Genomic DNA, 22816 nt, shown 5'->3' on the forward strand with positions numbered 1-22816 from the left:
GAGGTGGAGAGGTTAAGGGTGCGGTGGAGAGGCTAGGGGTGGGATTGGGCTGGGTAAGGTGTGGGGGGTGGAGATGGGCTGAGGTGAGGGTGGGGAAGGGCTGGATGGGTGTTGGGGTGGGGTGAGGGGGCTGGGGGTGAGGGGGACGGGGCTGGGGTGGGGAGGGAATTTTTTTAAAAATTTTTAAAAATATTTTTAAATTTTAAAAAATATTTTAAAATTATTTTTAAATTTTTAAAAATATTTTAAAATTAAAAAAGATGGAGGGGGGAAAAGATCCCTTTTTTATTTATTGTTTTAATTTTTTAAAAATATTTTAAAATTATTTTTATGTTATGTTTAAATTTTTAAAAATATTTTTAAATTTAAAAAGATGGAGGGAACAATTCTTTAAATTGTTCTAAAGAAGAGTAACTTTTTTTCTAAATTAAAGTTTCCATCAGGCTTACTTGGAAGAAAATAAAGTCGGTGCCTCGACCAACTCTACTGTATTCAAAGTTAATTAGACCCAAATAAACATATCAGTAGGAAATGTGGTAAATATAGATAGTTGTTTGAAATAAAAAGTTGACGTTAAAGACAATTAGCAGTTCTGAGTTAATACTCTTAGGGATCGTTTGGTAGAGTGTATAAAAATAATATAAAATATGACGTATTAATAATGATTGTATTAGTTATGACTGTATTAGCTATGCTTGTATTTTTCTTATGTAGTGTTTGGTATAATGTATTAAAAATAACATGAATTCAATAATTTCTAAAAAAAAAATTCTTTACAAAAATATCTTCCATTTATCTGTCGGATGCAAAAAATTTCTTGAGGGATAATAATGTCTTTAATTATGTTAATGCATACATTGAATCCATTCCATTGTTAATATCATAAATTTTGAATATTGGTAATACACATCTTAATACGTAATAGAGTGTATAATTAATGCTAGCATTAATTATACATAGGATAAAAAGTACACCAAATAAGATATTAATAGTACACATTAAATTAATACATATATTAACTTTTCAATACACTCTACCAAACCACTCCTTAATTCATTATAGCAGGTGGAAGGATGATTACGTGTACTTAAAAAATCAAAGTTTCTAAAATATGTTCTCATTAATTTCGCAAGCTCCTTTTTTATAAAAATAAATAAATTAAGTTGTGTGTGTCCAAACACCTGTCTGGTCACCAACCAATCTTGTCTTCTTGTTTAAAATGTCACTAGAAAAGAAAGTGACTTTTCAATTTTTTAATTTTATTTGTTTAGAGCACTTAAATAAGAGGATAAATAAGTAATATTAACTAACTGCAATAGATTAGCTAGCGTGTGTTACTTTTATTTTCGAAAATATTATGACCTGAAAACACAAAGTTAACCTTACCAACAAAAAGAAAAAAAATGAAGCTCTAAGAAAATAAAAACTTCAAAGGATAGTTACTTATGAGTTAAAGTAAAAAAGAAGAACCTTGTTATCAACATAATATAATCAAATTTTCTCAAAACTACAAAGAGAATCACAGGAAAAAATTAATCAAATTCTCTAAAATTAAAAAAAAAATAGCAAAGAGAAAATTAAATCATTTTTTAAGAAACTATATCATCAGGAATATAAGTTAAGAGGAAAGAAAAATATTGTTCTCAATATAACATAATCAAAATTTCTCAAAACTATAAAGAGAATAAGAAATAATAATCAAAATTTCTAAAAACTGTAAAGAGAAGCAAAGAGAAAAAATCAAATCATTTTAAAAAAAATCATATTATCAAGAATTCCAACAAACAATATCAAATATATAATGTGACAAAGAAAGAGTTATAATTATATCCGACATACCAATTTATTTACTTCATAAAATTAAACTATGCAAGAATATCTAACAAGTTTTGTTATAATATCTCTTTGTAATCTGCAAAAGCAGATAAAACAAATTAAAAAATTAATCAATCAAAGAGATCAACAAATGAACAACATGCAGAAATGAAAAAAGAGTACTCATTATATATAACTCAAAATAATTATTTATTAATGTAATTTTAATAAAAAATGAATAAAAATTAACCTCTGTGTGTCCAAACACCTGTCTGGTCACAAACCAATCTTGTCCTCTTGTTTAAAATATCATTGGTGGACCTATGAATAATTTTCATATTATTTGAAAAATCAAAATATTACATATTGACATGTTTTTAACGTGCAAAATAATTGAGCAAACCAAGTCCCTTTCCTTCCACTGTATCTTATCTTGTTCTTTTGAGGCATATATTCATTTGAGGGAGGGTTACATAAATCACATCTTTAATGGCTGTAATATTTTTTATCATAATTTTATTAAATTACAAGATATTTTGTATTTTCATTTTTGTGATATATATTTTTACCATTGCTATATAATCATTGTGGTACATTTATAACTGATTGGTTAGTTAAATTATTAAGTAACTGATTTTCAATTATTATGAAAAATAAATCATACACAAATTATGACATAAATATATCTAGTTTCAGATGTATTATAGTGATACATCTGATAAAAATTACTCAATACCAATTCAAAATTTAATTTCACACAAAAATAAATAATTTACACATGTCAAATCTATGTTAAATGTATCAAACATTTATAAATGAAACAAAAATATGAAGCATAATCATAAAGTCTCTGTCATATGTATCATCAGTATTCTGATAATAAATGTATCACTCATATTTATCGCCAATATACTGACAACAAATGTATCAACATCTATAGTACGAAAATGTATCAAAAAATTAACAACATTATATATGTATTAAGTGCATTAACCAAAATATTTGTATGAACGCCAAATTAATGGAGATTTTTTAGCTTCTAAAGTATGAAGATTCTTCAAAAGAATATGAATGCTTGTCAAAATGAAACACACAATAAAGCTTTCAAAAGTTTACTGAAATAAAAAATAATAGAGATTGGAAAAAATTGAATCAAATTGTAAATTGAAATGATGAGATTTGATGAAAAAAAATTAATTTGACTTTTATAAAGATATTTAAGAGATTCTCTCTCATTATTTACTATCCTAAAATAAATGCAAATATGTTACTTCCTTATTTAATAGGTATCAAGAGGAAAAGGAGAAATTTGAAATTTTATGAAATATTTTAAACGATAAAGAATTTTATGTATTTATACATGTTTAGGTTTATGTAATTTTTCCTTCATTTTACCACAATCATTGTTGGGCTCCTTTAAAATAACGCCAAAATCAAAAGTATAAATAACATAAATACCAATATTTTAAAATTAATTACATTCTCTCCTATTTTTTTAGTTACTTTACTCTTTTTTCCTATTAATATACATAGCATAGCCGCCATATACATAACATTCTGTGTATATGTGGAATTTTTGTAATATATTTAGAAAATTTGAATTTTTTGTAATATTAAAAATATAAGTTGTGTAGTTGTGTAATTTTTAGAAATCAAAATATTACATGTTGACATTTTTACCACAGTAATTCTTATAGAAATAGTGTTGAGCTCGTCTAAAGATAACGCCAAACCTGCACTGCAACTAAAAAAAAATTCTATTTAAATCTTCAAATCGTAAGTGTGGACACTAATTACACACATTAAATTCAAAAAAAATAAATTATTAGAATAATTTGTACAAGTAACTTCAATTAGTACTTGACTATAATATTCAGCATAATTTTTATGACAAAGAAAAGATTTAACTTGTTCTAAAGAAGAATAACTTTTTTTCCTGAATTAAAGTTTCCATCAGGCTTACTTGGAAGAAAATAAAATAAATGCCTCGACCAACTCTACTGTTTTCAAAGTTAATAAATTAGTCCCAAATAAACATATCAGTAGGAAATGTGATAAATATAGATACTCCAGTTATTTGGAATAAAAAGTTTCTAAAATATATTCTGATTAATTTCGCAAGCTCCCCTTAATTAAGTTCTGTGTGTCCAAACATCTGTCTGGTCAGTGGTCACCAACCAATCTTGTCTTCTTGTTTAAATTTTCATATTATTTGGAAAATCAAAATATTACATAGTGACATGTTTTTAACGTGCAAAATAACAGACCCTTTCCTTCCACTGTATCTATCTTTTGCATTAGAGTCATATAAATATACTTAGGGTAACTTACAGAAATATCGCATCTTTAATGGATTGTAATACTTTTTATCATAATTTTATTAAATTATAAGATATTTTTTATTTTAGTTTTTGTGATGCATATCTTTAGTATTGATACACATACACTGTGATACATTTATAACCGAACGGTCAGTTAAATAAGGAAGTAACTGATTTTCAATTATTACGAAGAGTAAATCAAGCATAAATCGTCACATAAATACATTTAATTTCAGATGTATCATAAATGACAACAAAATTCAAAATTCAATTTCACACAAAAATAATTAGTTTACACATGTCAAAACTTATGTTAAATGTATCAAACATTTATACATGAAACAAAAATATGAATCATAATAAAAAAGTACCAGTCATATGTATCACCAATATTCCAACAATAAATATATCACTCATATCTATCACTAATATACTGACAGCTAATGTATCGCCATCTATAGTACGAAAATGTATTAAAAAATAAACAACATTATATGTATCAAGGACATTAACCAAAATATCTGTATGAACGCTAAATTAATTGAGATTTTTTAACTATGAGATTTTTTAGCTTCTAAAGTACGAAGATTTTTCAAAAGAATATGAATGCTTTGTCAAAATGAAACACACAATAAAATTTTTAAAATTTTAATGAAATAAAAAATAATAGAGATTGGAAAAAATTGAATCAAATTGTAAATTGCAAATGAGAACTCGGAACCAAAATAAGCCAAGTTATAAAAAAAGTGAACAAAATAGGCCACTTATTTAATAAGTTACCAAAATAGGCTAAACGTTATAAATTGTTACGTTTTTTACTTTTTTCTTAACGGTCAACTAATGGAGTTAACTTTTTATAAAACGTAATAAATTATTACGTTTTACAAAACTTTTTTAAAACATAATAAATTATTACTCCCCTCCGTCCCATTTTATTTGTCCCAAATTGGGATGACACAACTATTAAGAAAAATAATAAATAACATTGTTAGTTTATCATAATACCCTTATTAAATGATGTTTATATTTTAATTTAAAGAAAAAATAATTAATGCAAAGGGTAAAATATGAAAAAAAAAAATTATTTTGTCTTGATAAGTAAAAAAAGACAAGTAAAATGGACACCGAATTAGAAAATTTGGGACGGATAAAATGGGACGGAGGGAGTAAGTTTAAAAAAAATTGTAAAACGTAATAATTAATTACATTTTACATACAAAAATTTTAAGAAAATGTCAGTGCATTGTCCCATCAAAGTCTTATTGTCAGCTTTTCGTCTAGTCTTGTCTTACGCCATTAATTTTTATTTTTTTTTATAAACAGGAAATCTTAATTCCTCATAAATTCTCCAAGACATGAAAAAAAAAAAACCTTTTCAAAAATTGTTGGTGAAATTTAATTGAGTTCTATTTTTCATATATTATAAAAATAAAAAATTGAGTTTAAAAGGAGTGGAAATTCAACTGTTTTAAATAGGGATGAGCATAAAATACTGAAAATTGAATTACCAAAATGAATAAAAAAAATTGATAATTCATATATGGTAATTCGATATTTGATATGATATTTGAGAGTAAAATTTTGATATTTCGATATTCGGGACCAATAGACAATAATATTAGTCATCCCAAAGAATCTATTAGATTTTAATAATATATTTGTAAAAAATAACAAAAAAATACTAAATAGGGTCTCTATTAAATATACTCTTTGGAGTTTAAACGTACATGCACACATTTTCAATTTTAATATGGTAATACCTAATCGAAGTTTAATTTACCAATTACCGAATTAATGTTTATAAGTATGATATATGGTATTTACGTTCAAATATCGATTATCGAATTATCGAGTCTGAACTTTCAAAATATCAAACCGAATACCAAACGCTCACCTCTAATTTTAAAAGAAGGGAAAGAGATAAATCTTTGATTCCATATAATCGGTAAAAAAAAGTTGACCGTTTTCACTCTTATTCAATTCTAAAATACAACCTTTGCTTCAAACTACGGCAATCAAATTCAATTCAATTACAATTAAATTTTTCTTTTCTTATTCTTATCACTAATTAATTAAATAAAATAGTATAATGACTCCTTAATTAATTAATTTAAATAGAATTGAGGAGATTTTTCTTTGTCAAGCCTGACCCAGTAGTCAAGAGACAAAAAACTGAGATATATGACTTTGATGTGACAATGCATTATTATTTTTTTTATGTAAAACGTAATAAATTATTATGTTTTACAATATTTTTTGCAAAACGTAATAATTTATTACGGTTTATAAAATATTTTGTAAAACGTAATAATTTATTACATTTTATAAAAAATCAGCTCCGTTAGTTGACCGTTAGAAAAAAGTAAAAAACGTAATAATTTATTACGTTTAGCCTATTTTGATTACTTATTAAAATTTTGGTCACTTCTTTGATAACTTGACTTATTTTGGTTCCGAGTTCTGCAAATTATAAGATTTGATGAATTTTTTTTTAATTTGATTTTTGGTAGATATTTAAGAGATTCTGTATCATCATTTACTGTCCTAAAATAAATGCAAATATGTTACTTCCTTATTTAATATGTATCAAAAAGAAAAAGAAAAATTCGAAAGAAATGTATTTTAAAAAATAAAAGATTTTATGTATTTATACATCTTTAAGTTTATGTTTTAATGTAAACTTTCCTTCATTTTACCACAGTTATTGTTGGGCTCCTCTAAAGACAACGCCAAAATCAAATTATTACATGTTGACATTTTTTGAACGTGCAAAATAACTAAGCCACCCGAGTCCCTTTGAGGCATATATTTTTACCTTGTGCATTTGAGGCATATATTCATTTTACCACAGTAATTCTTGTTGAAGTGGTGTTGAGCTCGTTTAAAGATAACGCCAAACCTGTTCTGCAACTAAAATCACTCCAAATTTTAGAAAAGGCAGAAGCACTACTATAAAAACGTGGACACACCCAACATAGACATTATTCTTGTATGATCAAACAAAAATTTTCTTCTTGAAACAACACAAAAATTTTCTTGTTCCAAAGATGAGCAAATTAGAGCTGGTATTTGTGCCTACTCCAGCCGTTAGTCACCTAATTTCGGTATGCAAGTTTGCAGAGAAGTTGGTTAATAGAGATGAGAGGCTATGTGCAACATTTCTAATTATAAGGCCACCCCCACCATTCGATGCCAGCGTAGATGCCTACATCAAGCAAAAGTCCTCTGATTCCCAGGGCAGTCGAATTAGATATATCACACTTGCCAAAGCCAAACCGCCACCTTCAGATGAAATAGGCAAGTCTATTGATAGGTACATCTCTCTTTATCTAGCAAATTGTCGACCCCTCGTTAAGGAAGCAATTATCAGCAACAAGAGGCCTGATTCGAAAATTATTGGACTAGTCTTTGATATGCTTTGCAGTTCAATGATTGATGTAGCAAATGAACTTGGCTTTCCTTCTTATCTTTTCTTGGTTCAAAGTGCTGGTTTTCTTGGTTTCACGTTTTACATGTCTATTTGGCGTGACCAAGTCGGGAGAGAATTTAACCAATCTGATGCTGATGTAAAGATACCAATCTTTTCTCATCCAGTACCCTCAAAAGTCTTGCCTTCATTTGCATTCATCAAGGAAGGTTACGACACATTCTGCAACCATGCTGCCAGGTACAAAGAAACCAAAGGAATTCTCATCAACACAGTTGCAGAATTCGAAAGTCACGCTGTCAATAGTTTAGCATCTGATCCTGAACTACCTCCAGTGTACACAGTAGGACTTCTTCTTGACGCTGAGAACCAAAAACCTTCAACACAAGCAGCAGGATCTCGTCCTGACCTTGAGAACCAAAAAGGTAAGGGCAATTCTACGTCTGAAGATGAAGAGATCATTAAATGGCTAGACCAGCAGCCAACTGCCTCTGTTCTTTTTCTGTGCTTTGGAACCCTTGGTGTTTTTCAGCCACCACAGCTAGTCGAGATGGCAATTGCACTTGAACGAAGTGGTGTTAGGTTTGTGTGGTCAATGCGTCTCCCTGCAAATGCTGAAACTACAAAATTAAAGGAGATATTGCCAGAAGGGTTCTTGGAGAGGACAAAAAACAGCGGAGTAGTATGTGGATGGGCACCTCAAACCGACATTTTGGCTCACAAAGCCACCGGAGCATTCGTATCTCATTGTGGGTGGAATTCAATTGTTGAGAGTATATGGTATGGAGTTCCAATTGTGACATGGCCCCTTTATGCAGAACAACAAATAAATGCGTTTCAATTGGTGAGAGATCTTGAGGTGGCAGTGGAGCTGACACTGGATTACAGGATGCAGCAGAGTGGTCAGCCCGAAATTGTGAAGGCCGAGGTGATGGAGAAAGCTATAAGATGCATAATGGACAGTGAAAATCCCCAGAGGAAGAGAGCCAAAGACATGGGAGAAATTTGCAGGAAGGCGTTGATGGAGGGTGGATCTTCTTTCATTTCTCTAGAACGATTTGTAGAAACTATTCTTGATTCCTAGAATTGAGAAGAAGAGGAATCTTTTACATTCTGTACTACTCTTTGTGCTAGCAGTTTTGTTTCATATCAGTATTCTACTGAATCAAATAATTATTCAGGTGTGTGTTTTGTTTACCGGGAAACTTAAATGGTCTCTTTTTAATTGTTTTCGTGTTGCCAAGAATTAAGGGGGTCAATTCCCTCTGCCTTGTAATAATCTTTCGCTGCATGCAGCAGCCATACGTTCTTTGAACATTGTCCACTCTCTTTTACACCTTTCTCTTACCTACCTACTCATTGGCTAAATGCATTAGATAGGAAATTCACGGAGGTTCCTCCATATAATGCATTATCAGCAACTTTTCTTTACTTCTTTTTCTTTGTTCCGGATTGCAAATGTCTTCTTGTTGCAGAAAGGATGTTTGCGAGACAATGACGATGAAGTTTATGGGTTGTGGTATCGATAGGGATGAAGCCGTGGTGTTGTTGTAGCGGTGGAGATCAAGTGATCTTTTACATGGCTGATAAAATTAACTTCGCCAAGGCGTTGCAATCCTTAGCTCTTTCAATCCAAATTACATTTAAGAAAATAAATAAATTACATACATACTGGAAACTAAAGTTTGCTGCTGAAAGAATCAGTCAACTATATCAGTATCATGGATATGCTAGCTCTCCGTTGCTCATTATTTTGTGACAATTACAAACAAACCAGGCAACAAGTTAGTTACATTAGACTTGGACATAAATTGGTGATTCTGTCAAGTCTATTATTTCAGGACAAGTAGTAGAAACTCTTCTTTTTTTGCCGTCAGCACTTACTTTGTAGCATGGAGGAGTAAAAAGATCAATAACCACAACTTCACTAGACAAACCAGCATTCTTGGTTGACAATGGATCATGATAGGCATGCGTTTTTGTTGAACACAGCCTGTTGGCCTGCTGGACCAGCTTCCCATCAAATTCATCGTCCAATTCGTGTATGTCTTTGCTGTCTGCTGTATGAAAGGATCCACTTTGAATTGAAGATGACACTTTCGCTGGAGAGTCAATGATGATATATGAGTGCTCAGGATCCTCTCTGTCGGGAGTGCTATTTTCATCAGCACGTTCAACAGGTTCTTCTCTCCAATCAATGTGTTCATTGACATTTTCTTCGGTGCCATCTTTTTCTTGATTACAAAAAGAACTGTTAGAATATGTGGAGCCGGCTGATATTCCATCTGTTAATTTCTCACTGCTTCCCTCATATTCTTCACTATTGTCCCAATCGTTGGTTGTATACTCATCCCTGTCAATTCCTGTATGACAAGGAAGTTCATCCAGAGCACGAACTTGGACTGTCATGTGCTCCGGAAGACTAGGGCAGCCAGCTGAATGCATCTTGTATTTAGTGGAGAAGAAATTTACCGTGAGATTTAAGCTGAACATAGAAGACAAAACTTAATGAGACTACAGGAGAAAAATAATCCAATAAAACTTGTCAGTCCACCTAAGTACAGTACATACCTTTGCCATTGAGGGAGTGTAAGCATTGTAAATGCCAATTTAATCTTATTAGCAACTCCTCCAAGAGTTTTGAATGATGATGCTGCCTGCCTAACTGCACGGGATTCTACTGGATGCTGCCACGCCCACTCAAACTACAATATTCAATAAGGAGAACAATTAAATTTGAGATTGTTTTATATCACCAAATTCAGGTATCAGATTAGCAAACCAAGCTGAAATTTCCAACTGGCACAAACAAACAGAATATGCATAATAGTGATTGGGAACTTTTGATCACACATCCAACACACGCTTGGATTTGGATTGGGAGAAATGGGTTAAAATGGATATAGCTTTGGTTGAAAAATATGATTAACTGGAATATAGTCTTTAGAAGATAAAATCTATGACACATGACAATCCAAGTGGAAACATTTTAGATTTGAGAGAATACCTGGAGGGCAGAAACATTAGTAGGGAAGCCATATATGCATAAGATCATCTCCCAGGGACGTTTCTTCTTGGTCCTCCAAGCACCCATCTTCACCTCTCCATTGTGCTGCCTGATTCTACGGCGTGGGTTCACTGTAAATCCGATGTAGGTGTGGCCTTTGAATCTGGGGGACAGAGAAGTAAGCAAGTAGCACCCGAAGAATCTGCTGCTTCCTCCTACTACTTGTTCATCTTCCAATTTCACTTCCTTTTCTTCTGTACGAACTTTCTTCTGATCCATCCCCTTCCTTTTCCCCATCTCTCTCTCTCTCTCTCTCTCTCTCTCTCTTGAGGCTGCCAAGCATTTGGGATCTGGTTAAATTCGACCGTTGTCATGCCAGCCTTGTAGGTGTGGGCTTTCTCAGATGCGGGTCTAAAGTTTTACAAATGGCCCATATGCCAAGTCTTCTATTTAATTCAAATTTGACAAGGGCAAATGACCCACTTTTTAAATACCTTGTTCATTTAAGAAAAAAAAAATAACATAAACAGACGCCCTTTTAACTTATCATATTTACATCTTCACCCCTGTAAAGTAATTACAAAAGTTTTAATTAATTATGTATCTTCATCGAATGTATCGAGAGCTAATTATGTATTTAAATAGACTCAAAATCAAAAAAATATATCGGGAACTAATTATGTATCTTTATGTATCTTCATGAGATGTATCGTGAATCAATTACATATCTCGACGGATTTAAAATCGAAATTTGTAGTAATTATGCAAAGTATTAGGAATTTATGTAATTAAGCTCTATATTGTCGAAATTTATGTTGTTTGTCTATAAATGTTAAGAATTATAGATTAGTTCAAAATCTAATCTGCTACGGACAGGTTAATTATTTAACAAATATTATATATCAGTCATTTTTTACTTTCGTACCAACAGAGGAAAACTCAAAATTAAGCAATAAATAATTTTTTGCTTTTCAAAAAGGTTGAAAGATGAGAGAACTCAGAGCAAGCAAGAAAGTCATACCGACAAGAAGATGCTTATGCGTTGCTATTACAAACAGTAAAAAATAGTAAAATGCTGTTATAGAAGTATAAAATAATACTCCCTCCGTCCCACTTTACTTGTCACAAATTGGGATGACACAACAATTAAGAAAAATACTAAATAACATGACTAGTTTACCAAAGTAAACCCTATTAAATGATATTTATATTTTAGTTTAAAGAAAAGGTAATTAATGCAAAGAGTCCAACATGAAAAGAAAAGTTTATCTTATCTTGATAAATAAAATGAGACAAGTAAAATGGGTCAACTTAGCCAATTTGGGACGGGTAAAATGGGACGGAGGGAGTATAATGTTAATAGGAATGATCTTTTGATTTTAGGACATAATATATGGGGATTAAGGATCCATTATTTGGGTTTTGATTAATGAGAATACTTGTGCTTATTCAGTGTTTATGGCTTACTTTGTTGTTGTATCAGACAAGAAAGGGGCTGAAACTTGTAGAATATTAAATTAAGTGCTATATCTTTCATAATTTCTTCATGACGTTGAGATTAATTAAGAAATTATACAGCGTTGGAGACAAATTGTCAATGCCAGAAAATTCACGAGGAATGAACAAATGGAAAGCAACTGATGAAGCAAGGAATGTAATGTCCTAAACTTGTTTGTCTAACATCAAATATTACACAAAGTGAGTGATTGATTAGGTGCTAAACAAAAGTAAACTTCCAAAAAATATTGCGCCCTGATAAACTGTTAGAGTGGGTAAAAAGTCCAACATTGGTTGAGGAATGGATTGATCTTAGGCCTAACTCACACCCCAAAAGCTTACCAAGATTGTCCAAGACCATATAAGGAGAGCTAGCTTTTGAGGTTGAGTTGTTGGTCTTAGGCCTAACTCACACCCCAAAAGCTAGCTCATGAGAGAAGGATTGCCCAAGACCATATCAAGGACCCTTTAACCCACCGATGTGGGACTCTAACTCCCCGCACGCCTAGGGCTGGACATTTGGAGCGTGAACAATATAAGACGAGGGCCCAACATCGGAAACAATGAACTGGGTGGATCTAGCTCTGATACCATGATAAAGAAATGGACCTTCCTCAAAAGCTAGCTCGGTGTGAGTTAGACCTAAGACCAACAACTCAACCTCAAAAGCTAGCTCATGAGGTAAGGATTACCCAAGTCCATATAAGCAAACTACCAATCCATTCCCCAATTAATGTGGGACTTTTTACCCACTCTAACAAAGTAAAACAAACCGCAACAGAGAATGGCAAAAAAATCAAAATCGAGTATCGAAAATACCAGCTTCTCCTTATCACCAGAAGAAGACGACCTTTACTGCAACAAAATCAATAAAATCGAAAAAAAAAAAAACTTAGATGATTTGAGCACTTCCAGGATAACCCGATGACCACAACTTCGAACAACGAAGGTGTACGAACTGAATTCCAAAAAAAATTGAATCTGACTCCGGCTAACTAAATCTGACTTCGACGAATGCAAAATCGACCACAGAAACCAACAAGGGTAAGATCGCTATGTAGCGTACGACGTCAGGAAACGGATTCCCTACTTTGATACTATGATAAAGAAATGAACCTTGGGCCTAACTCAACCTCAAAAGCTAGCTCATGAGGTGAGGATTACCCAAGTCCATATAATCAAACTACCAGTCCATTCTCCAACCAATGTGGGACTTTTTACCCAACATAAACAAGTTTAACTTAGTAGCATTGACAGCCAAAAAATATTCACAACATCAGGTTGATAATTACAAGTAAATCTATGTGATAAGCATTAATTGGTAACAAAGAGCCTATTTGGATGAGCTTGTAGCTTTTGACTTTTTTGGCTTTAAAACAAGTGCTTAAATTAAAAGCACCTTTTTATTTTACCCCTAACACTACAAAAGTGCTTAAAAACTGACCTAGAAGCAATCTAACTGTCCATGTATATAAAACTAAATACGACATTTTACTTAATGAGACGTTGAATTAACGGGATCAATTATTCCCTTTGCCTTGTAATAATCTTTCTCTGCAGCAGCCATACGCTCCTTGAACGTTGTCCACTCTCTTTTACACCTTTCTCTTACCTAAGCCAAAATGAGAGCTGGACTTAGACAATATAATGATAATCAATGATCAACATATTTCTTTTGAACAAGCTCAAGAAAACACTTCGTCAGCTAAATGCATTTGATAGAAAATTCAAAGGAGAAGATTTCTCCGAATAATGCATCATCACGAAGTTCAGATAGAACAATTGAATATTGTATGATATAATGAAAAGGACAAGCATAATTCCGTCTTTCTTGATCAAATTTCAGTCTAGTGGAGAATCAGATATAGCAACATACCCCTTCCCATGGTGCTTTGCCTTTCTCTGCTTGTCCCTGTTGAAAGAAGATAACCTTTAGTGCCAAACTTATAACATAGTATGACAAAAAACAAAGGCTGAACCGGGGATATACCTGGTTTCCGAGTGAAGGGACAGTTTGATGCACAATCCACTGAGAATCTACAACTCCTATCTTTTCATGTGCTGGCTGCTCATTCAAAAGCATTATTAAGATAAGGCCAGTTGAATAAGCATACGTGAGAATTTTACCACACTGCATAAGGAGGATTACTTACTTCCACACATTTCCTGAGAGCTAAATCGAGACCCCATCCATGGACCAAATCATTCTGCAATAACAAATAAGAACTCATATTTGCATTCACAAAATGGTTACTTATCCTCCAACCCCACATCCTCTTACGTGCAATATTCGTTTTCATTTGACTCTATGTTTGTCACTTTCGCAGGTTTGTTTGTCCAGACTGTAGGAGGGGCCGGAGGGGGAGAGCAGCTGCAATAAATGTCAAAAAAGGATGTGACATAGTTTATACCTGGATCATATACCAAACACACCGCCATGCCTCTCTAGAGAAAACAGGTGCCATGATCTCAACAAATCTGATTGCAGATAACAAAAGGAAACACTACTGACACCAACCATCAAGCAAGAAGGGCAGTTCGTGAAAAAATATCATGCATTAACATACCCTGCACATGGTGGCAAGTGCGGATCAGTGCACCAGCCAGGTCTTTCCTCTGTTTCCCTGACGGCACAAACAATAGACTGTATATGAGATCAAGTGCTATGTGTGCATGGATGCTTTAGTCTGCAGTTATAGATAGTAATGCAAGTCTCCCTACTTGTGGACTTCAGTGTCATTTCGTCTTTTTGTCATCCACCATGACAACTCACTGTTTGATGCTACACCAGGCTGTGAAATATCCATCCCATGTTGCCTCACCAACTTTATATATCTGAAGTTGTAATATAATATAGCATTAGAGTTCATAGAATCCAACATATCCGATTCACAAGAATGTGCAAAAGAATCATTCTTACTCCTCGGCATCAAAATTCTCAAGCCCCAAGTCTTCATCCCAAATGAATATATAGTCATAGGGTGCTACAATGTCTGGATGCAGAAAGCGTTTTGCATACCACCTTTCAACACAATGAATAAACTTTGCTCTTACAAATCCATCAAAATGTACTGAAAGACTGAGGAAACAAAGAAAGTCGCAAAAGTAGTTACCATTTAGTTTGCTTTAGCGTACTAACATGGATAGCCCCCTTTGACCACTCAAGGTCATCCCATTCACTTGTTCGACCATCATAGTGAAACAACATAAAGGTAAAATTCTCTGAAAACTGTTAAAATTGCAACTGTAAGAATGCACAGCCACAAGAGATGAAGATATGATTGGTCTGTGACAAAATTACGGGAAACTAAAATCCCACTGAGAAATATGTTGGGACTGTTGCAGGAAGTGTCTTATTTAGGGGCACATACAGGAGATAATCGAAGGGAAAAACATCATAAATTCAGTCACAACTGTTGGAAATATCAATAATCACGAGCGAAGTGTAAATTTACACAAGTCAAGCAACATAAACTCCATAAGGGAGAAAGATGATATAACATTTTTTCGTGAAGATTAAGAAGCACTAAACAAGTTTTAGTTAGTGACTTGTATCTATAATCATGCAAACAATTTTTTATCGATCAAAGTAGTTAGTGCTTAGTTTAGAATTAAACCCGAATTTTTGTTACTTTTATTCATCGTACTGAATTAAAAATTGAGTAGAAAATAGTCAAACAGCTAACTCAAAAAGCTAATATTAGAAAATGGAAAATCTTCACATTTCCTTTTGTCAAAAGATCAATGTTTTCTGGAAACTTTTTGCCTTCCACAACTTGCTTTTTTGTCCATTTTGAGAATTATGAGTACAGTTTTGGATCTCCAACATGACTTTTCTAAAGCATTTGGCAACCTAAAACATGATTGCAGTTGCAGGCAAAAGCTATATGTTAAAATATGTTGCAAACAAAGCTTAGATTATGCCTTATCTCCCTTATTCACAATTAAATGATCCCCTGAAAAGACAAGTCCAGGGCCCAAAGGAGCGAGTAGAAGGGAATAGAGCTAGAGAACGGTTGAGCCTTACCTTTTTCACTGCCGCATCAATGTTATTTTTCTGCTCGTATCCAACTGCAAAGCAAACAAGATACCTAGGTTTGATAATCAAGTCCTGCAGATCAATTGATGAAACAGATCAGATAGAGTGATATAATGTGTAGTCATTATCTTTCTCTATCTCGAAAAAGGAAGGAAACCAAGTGAGGGAGAAGCATCATTGAGGGCTTTAACTTATAATTGTATACTAAAATCATGTTTCAGCTGGTTATACAACGATTCTCGTCAGTCATCACACTGGATTATATAAAGCTCAATGTCGGAAACTATATTGACAGCTAAGGCATAACGTTTTCTTCAAAGCCCTACAAAAGCAGGAGGAGACAAGCATGTCAATAGCCCACTTCAGCCAGTATAATATTTCTAATCAGGCATTCTTGCTTTCTCACCCATCCAATATTCTTGAAGCAAACTACTTCAAAGACTGTTAGTAGGGCAATAAACCTAAAAGGGTGTATCACAAGCATCTATTAGTTTTATATGAAATTCCCTCCAATTTCGACTTATAAACCATTAGTAACTCAAAGCAATATCACTGAAATCAGCTTCAAGATATGTTAGTCCGTTAACTGAGCATGCCAGTATTTACGGAAAGCGGCCTTTTTGGTAATGTGTTAACATATGGATCATTTCCTTTGCATTCTATACCTCCCCCTGGAATCAACTTCAAGAGACGTTAGTACCGTGAACTGAACTTGTCATTATTTATGGAAAGACGCCATTTTAGTAATGTGTAAAGTGTTAACATATTGGGTCTTTGTCGAGAGGTTATGATGATGTGCATGGCGGTTTCGGTTTTGGGGAGAGGAATGAAGGAGGAGCTTCTCATTTGAATTTTTCTAGGGCTTTTGGGTTGTGAATAGCGAATTCGAGCTTTTTGAAGAAGGAGGAACACCTTATTACGTTTTGTAGTTCAGTGACCAAGACTCAGATAGACTTTTTGCTTCTTAGGAAGGGTGATAGAGCACTATGTAAAGATTGTAAAGTCATACCCAGCGAGAATCTTTCGACTCAACATAGGTTGTTGGTGATGGACTTGGTTATCAATAAGGGCAAAAAGAAGAGGAGTATGGAGGCTCGGCCCAGGATTAAATGGGGTAGCTTGACTTTGGCTAGTGCTTTGGAAATGGGAGAGAAGTTGAAAAGTAGGAGGCTTGGGAGAGTAGAGGAGATGTGGATAGTATGTGGGAGACGGCTGCCAGTTGCACTATGGAGATCGCTAGAGAGGTGTTGGGCGTCTCGAGAGGTCGATCTGGCAAGCATCAAGGAGACTGGTGGTGGAACGAAGAGGTTAAGAGGAAGGTGGAGTCTAAGAAGGTGGCTTATGCTAAGTTGGTTAAGAGCAAGGATGATGAGGAAAGGCAGGCGAATTAGGAGGAGTATAAGGCAGCTAGAAGAGAGGCTAAGTTAGCGATTACGGCGGTTAAGACAACAACTTTTGAGAGCTTATATGCGACTTTAGATGAGAAAGGCGGGGATAAGAAGTTGTATAGGCTTGCCAAGGTCAGGGAGCGGATGACTCATGACCTTGATCAAGTGAAGTGCATTAAGGGAGAGGATGGTACAGTGTTGGTTGAGGATGCCCTCATTAGGGAGAGGTGGCAGTCCTATTTTCATAAACTTGTGAATGACGAGGGGAACAAAGGTTTCTTGTTGGGGGACTTGGAGAAATCTGAGGAGTGTCGCGATTATGGTTATTGTAGGCGTATCAAGGTTGAAAAGGTCAAGGGAGCTATTTGCGGGATGCGGCGAGGTAGGGCGACGGGGCCAGACGAGACTCCAGTGGATTTTTGGAAGAGCACTAGCGGGGCAGGTTTGGAGTGGTTGACAAGGTTGTTTAACATTATTTTTAGGGCAGCGAAGATGCCTGAAGCGTGGAGGTGGAGTACGATGATTCCATTATACAAGAACAAGGGAGACATTCAGAGTTCCAATAACTATAGAGGTATTAAGTTGTTGAGTCATACTATGAAGGTTTGAGAAAGGGTGGAAGAGTTGAGGCTGAGAGGGATCGTGATTATCTCTGAGAATCAGTTCAATTTCATGCCAGGTCGCACGACCACTGAGGAGATTAGTGGAGCAGTTTCGAAAGAGGAAGAAAGAATTGCACATGGTGTTTATTGATCTTGAGAAGACATATGGCAGAGTTTCCTGGGAGATTCTGTGGAGGTGCTTAGAGGCAAAAGGAGTGCCCGTGGTGTACACTAGGTCGATTCAGGACATGTATGATGGTGCAAAGACTCGTGTGAGGACGGTAGGTGGAGATTCGAAGTACTTCCCAGTTTTGATAGGGTTGCATCAGGGATCGACTCTTAGCCCGTTTTTATTTGCCTTGGTGATGGATGTTTTGACGCGACATATTCATAAAGAGGTGTCTTGGTGTACGTTATTTGCGGATGATGTGGTACTGATTGATGAGACTAAGGGAGGAGCTAATGATAAGTTGGATTAAGCAGAACCAAGACGGAGTGCTTGGAGTATAAGTTTAGTGATGCGTCGCAGGAGGCTGGAGTGGTTGTGAAGATGGACTCTCAGGCCATTCAGAAGAGGGAGAGTTTCAAGTGTCTGGGGTTTATGATTCAGGGCAATGGTGAGATTGACGAGGATGTCACGCATCGTATTGGGGTAGGGTGGTCGAAATGGAGGCGCTTCGAGAGTTCTATGTGATAAGAAGGTGCCCCCGAAGCTTAAAGGTAAGTTCTACAGAGTGGCAGTTTGGCCGGCTATATTGTATGGAGCGGAGTGTTGGCCAGTTAAGAACTCCCACTTTCAAAAGTTAAAGGTGGCGGAGATGAGAATGTTGTAATGAATGTGTGGACATACCAGGAAAGATAGGGTGAGGAATGAGATTATTCGGGAGAAGGTGGGAGTTGTTTCGGTGGAGGATAAGATGCGAAAAGTGAGGTTACATTGGTCCAGGCACGTGATGAGGAGGGGATCGGATGCTCTAGTGCAGAGGTGTGAGACACTGGCTATGGATGGTTTTAGGCGAGGTAGAGGTAGACCGAAGGAATATTGGAGGGAGGTGATTAGGCATGATATGGAGCAGTTACAGCTTACGGAGGACATGACCCTTGATAGGAAGGTGTGGAGGAAGCGGATTAGGGTAGAGGGTTAGGGGGTGGGAGTGCATCGGTAACAGTAGGGGAGCTTCTTTTGTGTCTGGAGTTTCTTGTTCGTGGTGTTGTGGCTGTAGTATTATCTTGTGGCTAGCGGTGTTAGTTTATTTTTGCATACCATACTAGTTTATATGCACTTATCTTTTGTGTTTGTTATACTGTTGTCGGTCCTAAGCCGGGGTCTATTGAAAACAGCCTCTCTACTTCACCTGAGATAGTGGTATGGTCTGTGTACACTCTACCCTCCCCAGACCCCACTATGTGGAAATACACTGGGTATGTTGTTGTTGTTGTTAAGTGTTGACATATGGATCATTTCCTCTGCATTCTAAACCTCACACCATAACATTGACTTGCATAAAGCAGTTGCCAAATTTGAAAAAGAAAAAGAATCAACTGTCTACTTTAGATAGTCATCAAGGTTGAAAAACACAGACCTCACGGGGTAGGCCCCACAACCTTCGAGGATAAAGATCAGACTCAGATGCAACAATATGCGGTGGTAGCCTCTCAGCACCTCGAGGGTTTGATGGAACCCAAATCTGCAATATTTGAGCAAATAGTATAAGTCTTGAAAGGCCGTATAAATTTCCAAGAGACGGAGTGCAATCATATCACTATATAACTAAAGCTGACCCTCAGTATCTGAATGTAATAATAAAATGAGAATAAGAAACTTTCTTGCACCAAAGTCTCAAGAGAAGCTGCTTGGAGCCACTATAGCAACAAACGTTATACCTTTGTGTCAGAATGCCTGTGTGAACGGCCTTTGCAGCTCCTAAGGGAAGACAATACATTTAATAGATCTTGGGTTGAGAAGCCTGAATACTTGTCCTCAATGTAAGTGAGATCAATTAACCGAAAAAGATTAGAAGGTAAGTTCACCTGCAATATCGAAATACACAAGCAGATTATCTTATTAGCTCTTATGCAAAGATACTTAAGAGAAAAATAAGGCATTAAATCAGGGAAGCACTTAGTTTTTGAGCAAGCAGTGAGTTTGTTTATTAGAATGTGCATATTTGTATACATTTGAACGACAAGACAACAGTCGGCATTTGCTCATCAAGACAGTTAAAAACCAAATATTTATATGATCATATCAAATTCAAAAGCCAAAGTAACTTGCTTGCCTTGGTCAATGGAAGTGTAGGAAACGATACACCTAAGAAAATACCAAACACAACTCCAGCAAAAGTTGTCAAAAGAAGCCTCATCATTTCATTTCCTATTCTAGTGTTTGAGCTGTCATAGAAGATCTAAGTTAAAAAGCTTGAAAGCACACTAATTATTCTCTCAAGAAAAGTCAATAAAAATCACTTAAAAATTAAAAACCTGCGCGTAGGTGTCCCCATTCTGCCGGCAATCCCCTCGGAGCAGTTTCAGAATCACAAAAAGAAGAAGCTGCAAAGAGTTGACTCAAGAAGACTTTCAATGACTCGCAACAGAAACGCCAAAGCTGTACTACATTGAGGACAAACCTAAAACTCAAAACATCAAACTGATTTGTTTACAGTACCAAAATCAATTTCAGTTCCCCTTATTCCAAAGGCAATAGAGTTATAGAACAAATAAGATTACTTGGACAATACGGGGGGGATAAACTGCCTTAAAAATTATGCAGAAATGCCTAAATGTTCCGTAAATATACCTGAATTGGCTAATCCTACAAGCTCATATCAATCAATGAATGAATCAGCGCAGGTAATTAGAGGTTAAAACTCAGCGTTTGACATGTTGTTAGTAGTAAGTCAACCCTTGTCGGTGACATGTTGCAGCACTTCTTGAGCGGGAATTTTTAACTGAGTTTCAGACATTATGTGGGATTTATAACAACCACATTAGTAAAAACGTCAAAATTAAGGAGGTCATGAATATGCTCAAGTTGCATACCCTTTGATGCTCTCTGCTTTTATTTTTAGTTGTTTAATACGTAAAATAACTATTTAATGTTTTACTTGTTTAGTTTAAAAAATATTTTATATCGATTTTATTCTTATTATTAAATAATATTGATTTTTCAGCATTTAGATGCCTTCTAATTAATAAGAATAATATAATAAAATTATTTTTTTTGATTTATTATTTATTAAGAGTGTGTCAAGTTAAACATGAAAAAAAGTAAAAATAAACAAGAGTGAGTAAATAAAACTCCTCCATTACACTTATGGGACATTATAAAATCTATTTGTCATTTTCGAATTTTAAGATAAAATTAATCTATAATATATGAGCATGTTTTTATTAAATATTATTAATTTTTTAATACATAAATGACTTATAATAATAATAATTAATTAGAGATGATATAATAAAATCATGGAGTAGCAAATGAAGTAGGCAGGAGTAGCAGGCTTGCTGACGGAGAGTTGCCTTCTTCCGTAGCCTTTCCCTCTTAATAGATAGTAAGATTATGCATATATTAAAATTATACAGCTATAAATGGTAAAAGTTTTTAAATTTAGTACATTTTGGTAAGTTTTTCTTTTACAAATTCACACCATAAAAAATTTCTTGAAAACTTTATAAACAAATGTGAAGACTTTCAGAATGAATTAACTACAAGGATAATATAATTTAAATTTAATCAATATTTTTTTGATTCAGTATAATGGACAATTACTATAAAATAATTATTTTTAATAAAATGATCAACTAATATGGAACAGAGAAAGTATATTATAAAAATGAAAAAGTACAAATATACCCTCGAACTTTGATAAATGTTACAAATATACCCTTATCGCTAATGGAGGAACACGACCGTGACACGTGTCCCTCCGTTAGTGATAAGGGTATATTTGTACCTTTTAATTAACGCTAAAGATATATTTGTACTCAAAGTATGACGAAGGATATATTTGTACCATTTATCAAAGTTCGAGGGTATATTTGTACCTTTGCCCTTTAAATTCTCTTTTATCCATGTGATATATCTCATAATGTAGTACAAATCACATGTTTCTTAATATCTTTAAATAATTAATTAGTTATTAATTATATTTTATTTGAGTAATTAAATACTCCAAAATAATCATCAACACGAGATATTTCGTTATTTTGAACACGTGAAAAATCTTAACAGTTATTAGTTGATTGATTATCTGAATTTTTTTCTTTTCTGATAAAAATTTAATTCCGCACATTATAATTTCATCTCTTAACACACTCACATTATTTGAAACTTGAAAGAGTGAACCATCGCATCCATCCTTAACGAAAGTTTTCCTTTAACATCTCCCTGTTAATTAGGGATAGAGTATAACTGATGGAAAGATTTTCCCCATAGCCAAACACTTTGTTCAGCCACTTACAAAGGTTAGTTAATTAATTTGTGAATGTCTTAATTGTTGTCTTTTTTCTTTCGTTGTCTCAAACAGTTCTTCTGTCAACATCTCTTTCTTAGAGAAAATCATGAACGTTTCTTGTTAATTTAGTGTAAGATTACAAAAAAAAAGAAGAAGTTATAAGATGATTTTATTTGTATTTGCAATTCTATGTTCTTATCTTACATGTATGCCTTAGGTTATGTTTTTTCGTTAATTATTTTTGGTGTTACGATAATTTTATCAAT

At 34.1% G+C, this 22816-nt stretch overlaps 3 protein-coding genes across 7 annotated transcripts; 1 reads left to right on the forward strand and 2 right to left on the reverse strand.

Annotated features, from left to right (window-relative positions):
- The first annotated feature begins 6976 nt into the window (after positions 1–6976).
- LOC107860695 (anthocyanidin 3-O-glucosyltransferase 2) lies at positions 6977–8768 on the forward strand. The gene has a single exon (XM_016706149.2). The coding sequence runs from the start codon at positions 7184–7186 to the stop codon at positions 8645–8647; it is 1464 nt and encodes a 487-aa protein (XP_016561635.1). The 5' UTR covers positions 6977–7183; the 3' UTR covers positions 8648–8768.
- A 363-nt stretch (positions 8769–9131) lies between these two features.
- Positions 9132–11045, reverse strand: LOC107860697 (structure-specific endonuclease subunit SLX1). The gene is made up of 3 exons (XM_016706150.2): positions 10571–11045; positions 10135–10268; positions 9132–10048 (listed from the first exon to the last, which is right to left on the reverse strand). The coding sequence occupies exons 1-3, from the start codon at positions 10865–10867 to the stop codon at positions 9358–9360; spliced, it is 1122 nt and encodes a 373-aa protein (XP_016561636.2). The 5' UTR covers positions 10868–11045; the 3' UTR covers positions 9132–9357.
- A 2249-nt stretch (positions 11046–13294) lies between these two features.
- LOC107860698 lies at positions 13295–21162 on the reverse strand. Of its 5 annotated transcripts, none has more exons than XM_016706152.2 (15): positions 20894–21162; positions 20578–20646; positions 20376–20487; positions 19981–20127; positions 19680–19784; positions 16095–16178; positions 15181–15296; positions 14988–15089; positions 14789–14902; positions 14635–14691; positions 14479–14545; positions 14221–14274; positions 14058–14132; positions 13944–13979; positions 13295–13679 (listed from the first exon to the last, which is right to left on the reverse strand). In XM_016706152.2, exons 2-15 carry the CDS (start codon positions 20595–20597, stop codon positions 13563–13565), a joined length of 1206 nt encoding a protein of 401 aa, XP_016561638.1. In that variant the 5' UTR covers positions 20598–20646; positions 20894–21162; the 3' UTR covers positions 13295–13562. The 5 variants fall into 5 exon arrangements, with proteins under 5 accessions (XP_016561638.1, XP_016561641.1, XP_047263577.1 ...); XM_016706155.2 differs by having other exon boundaries at positions 20578–20701; positions 20894–21119; XM_047407621.1 differs by having other exon boundaries at positions 20578–20706; positions 20894–21119.
- Between the last annotated feature and the right edge of the window lie 1654 nt (positions 21163–22816).

The sequence above is a fragment of the Capsicum annuum genome, chromosome 2 (genome assembly GCF_002878395.1).
Source record: "Capsicum annuum cultivar UCD-10X-F1 chromosome 2, UCD10Xv1.1, whole genome shotgun sequence".
In the NCBI taxonomy this organism is placed as follows: Eukaryota; Viridiplantae; Streptophyta; class Magnoliopsida; order Solanales; family Solanaceae; genus Capsicum; species Capsicum annuum.

Excerpts from the sequence above, each read along its gene's own strand:
- LOC107860698 (XM_016706152.2), bottom strand. The coding sequence starts at position 20,597 with ATGGGGACACCTACGCGCAG. Across the intron at positions 14,546-14,634 it reads CACTTGCCACCATGTGCAGG|ATTTGTTGAGATCATGGCAC; the intron begins GTATGTTAATGC and ends ATCTGCAATCAG. Across the intron at positions 13,680-13,943 it reads GCAAAGCACCATGGGAAGGG|GTAAGAGAAAGGTGTAAAAG; the intron begins GTATGTTGCTAT and ends ATTTTGGCTTAG.
- LOC107860695 (XM_016706149.2), top strand. The coding sequence starts at position 7,184 with ATGAGCAAATTAGAGCTGGTATTTGTGCCTACTCCAGCCGTTAGTCAC.
- LOC107860697 (XM_016706150.2), bottom strand. The coding sequence starts at position 10,867 with ATGGGGAAAAGGAAGGGGATGGATCAGAAGAAAGTTCGTACAGAAGAA. Across the intron at positions 10,269-10,570 it reads CTAATGTTTCTGCCCTCCAG|TTTGAGTGGGCGTGGCAGCA; the intron begins GTATTCTCTCAA and ends TGAATATTGTAG. Across the intron at positions 10,049-10,134 it reads ACACTCCCTCAATGGCAAAG|CTTAAATCTCACGGTAAATT; the intron begins GTATGTACTGTA and ends TTCTATGTTCAG.